The sequence below is a fragment of the Canis lupus genome, chromosome 2 (genome assembly GCF_003254725.2).
Source record: "Canis lupus dingo isolate Sandy chromosome 2, ASM325472v2, whole genome shotgun sequence".
Taxonomy (NCBI): domain Eukaryota; kingdom Metazoa; phylum Chordata; class Mammalia; order Carnivora; family Canidae; genus Canis; species Canis lupus.
This window is the reverse complement of record NC_064244.1, coordinates 70,645,199-70,655,134: the sequence shown is the minus strand read 5'-3', so window position 1 is coordinate 70,655,134 and position 9,936 is coordinate 70,645,199. Positions and strand designations below refer to the sequence as shown.

Genomic DNA, 9,936 nt, shown 5'->3' with positions numbered 1-9,936 from the left:
CTGTAAACTCATTTGAGGATACAGATGGAGTTAACACCTAACAAGATGTCGAGAACAGTCTAGACCTTCAAGAAATGTTCAATATTTTAAAAATTAATGAATGGGAGATAGTGGATTACAGCAGGGGAACTAGAGCTGTAAGTCCAGTACAGTAATTAAGAGAGGGCTCTGGGGATCCCTGGGTGGCTCAGCGGTTTAGGGCCTGCCTTTGGCCCAGGGCGTGATCCTGGAGTCCTGGGATCGAGTCCCATGTTGGGCTTCTGCATGGAGCCTGCTTCTCCCTCTGCCTGTGTGTGTGTGTGTGTGTGTGTGTATGTGTGTGTGTGATGAATAAATTAAAAAAAATTTTTTTAAGTGAGAGGGCTCTGAAGTCAACAGCTTATATTGGTATTGCAGCCATTCCTTTGCATGTTATTTAACAACTCGTTGCTTGGGTTTCCCCATCAGTAAAATTACCGTAATCATTGTACTTGGCTCATAGGGCTACTTTGAGGATCAAACTTAAAGTTTTGGTATTTTGTTCATTATTTATTGCCTTAAACTTGTAAAATACCGCATTGAAATAGTATTTATCTTAGCTACCGAGTTTCTGGTGTCCCTTTATTTTTTTCACTCCGAGGGTACCTCTTTCACTTCATTCTAGTCCTCACTTTGCACCTTATATGCTTGACAAATATTAGCAGCGTGCAACAAACATTCATTGAATTTATCTTCCTATATTTTCAAATTAAGTAAAATATATACAGTGAAGTGAACAAATATTAAGTGTATTGCTGAGCTCCCTAATTGTTCAGAACATTATGCTTTGCAATAAAAGGTGTCTCTTGGTCGTCAGGTACCCAACAAAAAAAGTCTATTTTGTAAGTCTGTTTACCGCAGCTCCCTTCCCTGGGCTCTCTTTTGCCCCCGTCAGTTTCAAGAGATTTCCTAGACAATATCATTCCAGATCGTCGAGCTTGAAAAAATATTTTCCTAGAGGACGCCAAATGACGTCAAGCGCCTCCCCTCCCCCGCCGTAAATCCCCGGGAAGCCTCCAAGGCAGGCCGCCATCTTCCATACCGCGGCCCTGCGTCTCGCGCATGCGCTTCTGTTTGCGAGGCTGCAAAGAGCGCGGTTTGTTTTTTTTTTTAATCCCTTCTCGGCACCCTTACGTCGCGGAGCACCAGTGTCAAGATTTGCGTGACGTCCGCTTCCTGCCGGAAGTGGAAAGAAAAGAAGTTGTTGCACTACCTGGAGGGCTTTAACTTTAGGGCTGGGGGCTAGTTATTTAAATGCTGCTCGGAGGTGCTGGAGAGGATACATTACCCACTCTGCGAGAAGAGACCAGAGCGCGCTCGGAGGTGTGTTTCTAGTGTAAGTGGGCACGTGTCTTTGATGCTGCCTTAAGAGGACCTAAACCATCCTTTTAAAAGAATTTCACGCTTCCCCCCTCGCTCTCTTGGAAAGGCGTTTTCAGAGAGACGGAACGCCTAGATTTCAGTCTGATTCAAGCTCCGCCACCGACTTGCTGTGTATCCTTGGGCCCCTCTCCGAGACTCAATTATCTTCATCTATAAATTGAAGAGTAGACAATCTTTTAACAGACAACCTTTCAGTTCTGAATGTTTTTACATGTCCGAGCCACAAAGTCTTGGTTGGTTAAATATCGTTGGCCCCATTTTATAAGGAAGACATTGACTTCCAGGTTTGATGACTTCCTCAAAATTACACAGAAAACGTTTAGACACTGAGACTGGAAAGGTTGTGCTGTAACTCCATGACCAAGTATCCTTTGTATATTTCTGTATCATCAGTTCCTGAAGCTGGCCTATAGCAGTTACTCAAAAAATTTGAATGGTTGAATGAATCTTTTCATATCGAGGCCAGTGACACAAACAGATCTATTGTTTCTGTGCCCCGCTCATGTATTAACGATGTAACACTTCTCCAGGTGTTTATTGTGCTTTACTTGACTGGAGAGTCCGAAACCAGTTCTGTTGTCTTCAGCTCAATCAGACACCATGGAGGCACCGCCAGTCACCATGATGCCTGTCACTGGAGGCACCATTAATATGATGGAGTACCTGCTGCAGGGTAAGTAAACCAGGCAACTTGGATGACCTGTTTTCCTCTTTCTGATCAGCACTGTGGGGATGAGAGGCTGTTACACAAAGGCAGCCTGCATAATTTCTGGCACCCAATAAGACAACAACTTTTAAAAAATCTTTAAATGTTAATTATGGTCACCAACACATAATATTAAGTGTACATACAGTTCAGTAGTGTTAAGTATATTCACATTGTTGTATAACTGATCTCTAGGAACTTTTTCATCTTGCAGAACTGAAAGTCTATACCCATTAAACACTAATTACTCCTTTCCCCTCCCTCAGCTCTTGGCAACCACTTTTTGACTTTGTTTCTGATTTTGGCTACTTTTGATATCTTAGATGAATGGAATCATACAGTGCTTGTCTTTTTCTGACTGGCTTGTTTTGCTTAGCATAATGTCCTCAAGGTTCATCCTTATTGTAGCATCTGACGGGATCCCCCTTTTTAAAGCTGAATAACATTTCATTGTGTGTATAATCTGTTTATTTATAATTTATTTATTTACATTTTTAAAAATTTATTTATTTGTCATTTGGGTTGCTTTCACCTTTTGGTTATCATGAATAATGCTGCAGCAAACGTGAGTGTGCAAATATCTCTTCAAGATCCTGCTTTGAATTTTCGATATATGCCCAGAAGTGGGATTACTGGATCATATAGTAATTCTATGATACTGTCATTAGCCCCATTTTATAGATCAGGAAACAGGTAAAGTACCTTGCCCAGATGAGAAAACTCAAGATCCAGAGAGGGCAGTGATTTTCAGGAGGTCATTTAATGTTAGTGGAAGAGGTTAGACTTTAATTCAGATCATCCATTTAGTAACTTAATATGAACAACATTATTAATTTTCACTCCTCAAGCTACTTTTCAGTCTTTCCCAACCCAGTAAGTGCCACTGTCATTCACCAGTTGCATGAACCAAGCATTTAGGAGTCAATCTGTTTTTCACTTTACCCCCACATCTAGCATATCTCTAAATCCTATTCATTTTACTTCCAATGTATCTTTTAAATATTCTCTCCACCTACAGTACCACACCCTGGTTTACCATCCCTCATTTGAACTACTTTAGTAACCTTTTACTTATTCCATTGTTTCTACTTCTGACTAGCACTATCTCTTCTCATACCAATAGGTAGTCAGCTTTTTATTTTTTTTATTATCTTTTTTTTTTTTTTTTAAAGTAAACTTTATGCCTGGCATAGGGCTTGAACTCAGGACCTGTACATTAAGAGTTGTGTGCTCAGGACACCTGGGTGGCTCAGTTGGGGGAGCATCCAACTATTAACTTTGGCTTAGGTCCTGATCTCAGGGTCTGGGATCAAGCCCCATGTCAGGCTCTGCGCTCAGTGGGGAGTCTGTTTCCCTCCCCCTCCATCTGCCCCTCTCCACCTGTGCAGGGCTCTCTATCAAATCTTTAAAAAAAAAAAAAAAGCTTGCATGCTCTAGCAACTGAACCTGGTAACAGTGTAACACTTCTCCAGGTGTTTCTTATGCTTTGCTTGACTGGAGATTCTGAAACCAGTTCTGTTGTTTGCAACTTAATCAGACACCATGAAGGCACCTCCAGTCAGCATTATGCCTGTCACTGGAGGCACCATTAATGTGATAGAGTCCCTGCTGCAGGGGACCTACCAGGCATCCCCAGTAGTTATCTTTTTTTTAAATTTGTTTTATTATTTAAAAATTCAAACATAGGAACATCTGGGTGGCTCAGCAGTTGAGTATCTGCCTTCGGCTCAGGGTGTGATCCTGAGTTCCAGGATCAAGTCCCACATCAAGTTCTCTGCAGGGAGCTCTCTGCTTCATCCTCTGCCTATGTCTCTGCCTCTCTCTGTGTCATTAATAAATACATAAAAAATATATTTTAAAAAGTTTAAACATAAAGAAAATGGAGACTGATATACTGAACAGTCCATTTCTATCATCTAGATTTCATTTTGCTTCATATTGCCATATTTGCTTCATCTTTTTTCTTTCACTGTTTTTTTTTTAAGTTTTTTTCTTAAGAGGGACAGAGATTTTTTTTTTTTAAGATTTTTATTTATTTATGAGAGACAGAGAGAGAGAGAGAGAGAGAGGCAGAGACACAGGCAGAGGGAGAAGCAGGCTCCATGCAGGGAGCCCAATGTGGGACTCGACCCCAGGACTCAATCCTGGGACTACCAGGATCACGCCCTGAGTTGAATGCAGGTGCTTAACCACTGAGCTACCCAGGCATCCTGGACAGAGAGAATCTTAAGCATCCTCTACTCCCAGCACAGAGCCTGATGCAGGGCTTGACCTTACAACCCTGAGATTATGACCTGAACCAAAATCAAGAGTCGAATCCTTAACTGATTGAGTCACTCAGGTGCCCCTTAAGATTGTATATTTAAGTAATCTCTACACCCAACATTGGGCCCAGACTTACAACTCTGAGAGCAAGAGTCACATGTTCCACTGACTGAGCCACCAGGTGCCCTGCTTTTGCTGTTCTTTTTTTTTTTTTTGATTTTGATTTATTTATGATAGTCACACACACACACAGAGAGAGAGAGAGAGAGAGAGAGAGAGAGGCAGAGACACAGGCAGAGGGAGATGCAGGCTCCATGCACCGGGAGCCCGACGTGGGACTCGATCCTGGGTCTCCAGGATCATGCCCCGGGCCAAAGGCAGGCACCAAACCGCTGCGCCACCCAGGGATCCCTGCTTTTGCTGTTCTTAAAGAAAAATTATTATTATTTTTTTTGTAGGATTTTATTTATTTATCAGAGAGAGAGAGCGTGCACAAGCTGGGGGAGAGGCAGAGGGATAGGGAGAAGCAGACTCCCCCTGAGCAGGGAGTCTGACATAGGGCTTGATCCCAGGATTCCAAGATCATGACCTGAGCCAAAACCAGCTGTTCAACTGACTGAGCCACCCAGGCACCCCTAAAAAAAATTTCTACCTCATAACATTTTACCCTTAAACTCTTCAGTATGCATCTCTAAAAAACGGATATTTTTCTTCATAACCTTAATATCATCATTATTATCTTGAGAAAATTAATAACACATCTTAATATTATGTAACATCTATTCCATATTCAAAAGTTTCTCCCCAAAATGTTTTGTAACTAGGATGCAATCAAGTATCATGCATTACATTTGATAATTGTGTCTCTTAAGTCTCTCTTAATTTGGACCAGTCTCCCCTCACCTACACTTTTTTCCCCTCACACCCCCCCCCCCCCCCCCGCCCCCCATCTTGTTGAAGAGCCCATACCAGTTTTCCTGGAATTATCCTTTTAAAATGTAAATGCAGGGCACCTGGGTGGCTTAATGTTTGAGTATCTGCCTTTAGCTCAGGTCATGATCCCTGGGTCCTGGGATCGAGTCCTGCATTGGGCTCTCTGCAGGGAGCCTGCTTCTCCCTCTGCCTGTGTCTCTTACTCTCTCTGGGTCTCTTGTGAATAAATAAATAAAATATATTTTTAAAAAATGTAAATCCAATTATGTCTTTCTCTGTTTTGTTGAAAATGAAGTGTGGAGCTCATAGCTGCCCAGTGACCTTTGGGTAAAATACCATCTTCACCATGGATTATATGTCAGGCTTACATGCTATGGCCCAGGCCAAGTCCTTATCATCCTCATTATCATCCTCCTCCTTATAGCACTTCAGGCAAACTGATACTTTTCCATTTTCTTTGATTCCTCAAGCCCTTTCCTATCTCTGTGGCTTAGAACTTGATGATCCCTCTGGCCCAGTACTTTTCTCCAACTATTCAAATAACCATCTCATTTTCATCCTTCCAGCCTCAGTTTAGTTGTATCCCCTGGGGGAGACCTTCTCTCACACCAACCCTTTTTTTTTTTTCTTTTTTTTTAATTAATTAATTAATTAATTAATTTATGATAGTCACACAGAGAGAGAGAGAGAGAGAGTCAGAGACATAGGCAGAGGGAGAAGCAGGCTCCATGCAGGGAGCCCAACGTGGGATTCAATCCCGGGTCTCCAGGATCGCGCCCTGGGCCAAAGGCAGGCGCCAAACCGCTGCGCCACCCAGGGATTCTCACACCAACCCTTAAGAGAAGTCTTCTCTTCTCCACCCCTCCAATTGTTCTCTATCCCATCTCCTTTTATTTCCTTGTATTTGTTTGTTTACTTATTTATTTTTTGTTTTCCCCAATAAATTGTAATCTCCATTAGGGCATGGACCCCTACTTCCTAGCGTAGTGTCTGGAATAGCATTCAAGAAGTATATGTTGATGAACCAACACTTACAAAGTCCTCAAGCGTTTGAGAAATGAACAAACACATGTCTGATACTGTCCTGAATATAGGGTACAATGTATTGAATGTAAGACTTCTTCCCTGCTCCCATGATCTTCTATCCTATGGTTACTGGGACCTGATCTGTTGCTTTTACTACAATACTCCTAATTTCCAAGAATTCAGTCCTTTGATCCCACTATCAGTATTTACCATGGTAACAATATATACTCTTATTTAAATGATTTATTCAATAAATATTTGAATATGTTCCCAGGGATCCCTGGGTGGCGCAGCGGTTTGGCGCCTGCCTTTGGCCCAGGGCGCGATCCTGGTAGACCCGGGATCGAATCCCAAGTCGGGCTCCCGGTGCATGGAGCCTGCTTCTCCCTCTGCCTGTGTCTCTGCGCCTCTCTCTCTCTCTGCGACTATCATAAATAATAATAATAAAAAAAGAACTAAAGCAGAGAGGTGGAAAGATATTGGAGGAAGATGTGCTGTCTTATTTAGGGTGATCAGAAAAGACCTCTCTGATAAAGTGACACGAGCTGAAGACTTGAAGAAAGTATTCAGGTTTGGCATGCAGATACCAGTGAGAAAATTTTTCTAAGTGTAGGGGCTAAGGGAAGAGGTTCTGAATAGAAATACTTTATCAAATACTTGGCAATTTTAGGAAATAACAGGAAGATCACTGTGGCTGGTGAGAGGATCTAGGGAGATAGTGGAAAGAAATGATGTTGGACTGGTAGCAGGGACCACAATGTATAGGGCCTTGTAGATGATGATAAAGACATTGGGATTTATTCTGAATGACAAGGGAAGGCATTGGAGGATTCTGAGCAGAATATCATTATCTGCTTTATATTCTAAAAAGACCACTTGGCTGTTATGGGGAGAAGGGTAGAAGCAGGCAAGAAATAAAGGAGATTTGGACTAGATGGAAATGAATGAGGGGCTGAGAAGTGGTTGGATTATGCATGTATTTTTAAAATATGGATTGGGTGTAGGATATGGGGGAAAGAAAGGAATCAGGATGATTCTGTGGTTTGGAGCCTGGGGAACTAGAAGCAGAGAGCTTCCATTCACTATGATGGGAAAGACTGCAAGAGGAATAAGATTGTGAAGGAAAAGCCAACAATTGGATACTCAACATATGAAGATGAAGATATCTGTTAGGTATCCACGTGGAGAAACTGAGTAGACAGTTGGCTATATGAGTCTATAGTTCATGAGTTAAACATGGGAGGCCTCAGGGCATAAGTGGCATTTAAAACCATAGCACCAAATTAGGTCACCTTGAGAGGAAGAGATTGTTAAAAAGAGGACCAGGATTGAGTCCTAGGATCCTTTAGTATTTAGGGAAGGTGAGAAAGATCCAGCAAAGTAGACTTAAAAGGAATGGTCAGTGAGTTAGGTAAAGAACTAAGAGTTGTGTCCCAGAGGCCAAGGGAAGAATAGATTCAAGGTGGGTATAATCTAACAACCATGTCAGATGCTGCTAGGAGGATGAATAAGATGAGAACAAAGATCAGTCTATTTTTATGGAGCACTTCATTTTCTTTTACTTAAATATTTTACAAAAAAAGGAAATGTTATAATCTATAGATCGAAAACTTGTGTTGCTAGAAATAAAAGATAATTTTTTAAATAAATGACAAGAGTACTATTATTCTCGTTGTTAAAGCCTCTGAGCCCAGAGCCCACTGGCAATTACCATTTAGGGAAGGCCTAAAGGCTTTCTAGTACCAAATAAGACAATGCAAAAAACTGAAAGGGGATTAAGTTTCTCATAGTGTTATCTAATACCTTGGCAGCATAACCCCTCTGAAATCTCATATATTGGACCTGTGCTCTACAAAACACTGCAATAAACTGTTTCGGTTTTTCATTTAAATTTTTTCAGTCTTTTGCTAATCCCAGTACTCCAAATGAAAGATGGGACTCAACAATGCTCTTTTGTTCTTCAGGAAGTGTTTTAGATCACAGTTTGGAAAGCCTCATCCATCGCCTTCGTGGTTTGTGTGACAACATGGAACCTGAGACTTTCCTTGACCATGAAATGGTGTTCCTCCTTAAGGGCCAGCAGGCTAGTCCATTTGTTCTAAGGGCTCGGCGTTCTATGGATAGGGGCGGGGCACCCTGGCATCTACGCTACCTGGGACAACCGGAAATGGGAGACAAGAACCGCCATGCCCTGGTGCGAAATTGTGTGGACATTGCAACATCTGAGAACCTCACTGACTTCTTGATGGAAATGGGCTTCCGCATGGACCATGAGTTTGTTGCCAAGGGTCACTTGTTCCGTAAGGGTATCATGAAGATTATGGTATACAAGATCTTCCGCATCCTGGTACCAGGAAACACAGACAGCACTGAGGCCTTGTCACTTTCCTATCTTGTGGAACTGAGTGTTGTTGCACCAGCTGGGCAGGACATGGTCTCTGATGACATGAGGAACTTTGCCGAGCAGCTGAAACCTCTGGTTCACCTAGAGAAAATAGACCCCAAAAGGCTCATGTGACTAAGACAGTCTGACCGCCACTGGGGCCTATCCTCACCTGTTATAAAAGAGAAGATGTTACAAATGCCCCATTTCATTACTACCAGCCAGGCATTCTTAGGAGGACAGTAAGAACTTAGTTGGGTCTTTACACTGTTTTCCTCACGTGACAAGTTCACTTTTGTGACAGCCTTTCCAAATTAAAGGCTCAGGATAACATGAGAAGTCTATCTAGTCCCTTTGTATAAAGAGAGGAAACTAGAATAAATTAGCTTTCAGAAAGAAAAATCTTTTAATTGTTTTGCTATTTGTGTGTAAGGTTTATAGAGACTGTGAGCTTGTATTGTGGGGTAATAAAGGCTATGAAGAGAAGCATCTGTGATTCCAATTCTTTATTACCCTGCTAATTCGGGGTGGATTCACTACCAATTGGAACCAAAAAAAATGACAGTTTTTTTTTTTTAAGATTTTATTTATTTATTCATGAGAGACACAGAGGGAGAGGCACCATAGGCAGAGGGAGAAGCATGCTCCATGCAGGGAGCCCGATGTGGGACTCAATCCTGGGACTCCAGATTGCCCTGGGCCAAAGGCAGATGCTCAACCACTGAGCCATCCAGGCATCCCAAAAAATGACAGTTTTTAGTTTGAATCCTGATAAAGGTAATAGTTTTTACCTTTAACCAAAGTAGCACGTTCACTGAAAAACTTTTCTTTATTTATTTTTTAATATTTATTTATTCATGAGAGACACACAGAGAGAGAGGCAGAGACACAGGCAGAGGCAGAGGGAGGACCAGGCTCCATGCAGGGAGCCCAATGCCGGACTCCATTCCAGGTCTCCAGGATCATGCCCTGGGCTGAAGGCAGACGCCCAACCACTGAGCCACCCAGGCATCCCTCTTTTTTTGTTTAATCTATAATTAACACCTTTCCAGGATATTAGGCTGTAGTGTCCTTCTGTAAAAACAAAAAACCTCATTTAAATAGGGAAATCGAGGTAGAGATTAGTTTTCCTTGGGCTAATACAGATATTAATTAGCAGAGCTGGCATGTAAATATTAATAATCATAATTGCTATGTGTATCCCATTATATGGATTTTCCAC

At 41.9% G+C, this 9,936-nt stretch overlaps 1 protein-coding gene across 3 annotated transcripts; it reads left to right on the top strand.

Annotated features, from left to right (window-relative positions):
* The first annotated feature begins 1,160 nt into the window (after window positions 1-1,160).
* Window positions 1,161-9,200, top strand: MED18 (mediator complex subunit 18). 3 transcript variants are annotated; one of them, XM_025447809.3, is made up of 3 exons: window positions 1,161-1,341; window positions 1,932-2,074; window positions 8,296-9,200. In XM_025447809.3, the coding sequence occupies exons 2-3, from the start codon at window positions 2,002-2,004 to the stop codon at window positions 8,847-8,849; spliced, it is 627 nt and encodes a 208-aa protein (XP_025303594.1). In that variant the 5' UTR covers window positions 1,161-1,341; window positions 1,932-2,001; the 3' UTR covers window positions 8,850-9,200. The 3 variants fall into 3 exon arrangements, with proteins under 3 accessions (XP_025303594.1, XP_025303593.1, XP_048961586.1); XM_025447808.3 differs by having other exon boundaries at window positions 1,178-1,354; XM_049105629.1 differs by lacking the exon at window positions 1,161-1,341 and having other exon boundaries at window positions 1,936-2,074; window positions 8,232-9,200.
* The last annotated feature ends 736 nt before the right edge of the window (window positions 9,201-9,936 follow it).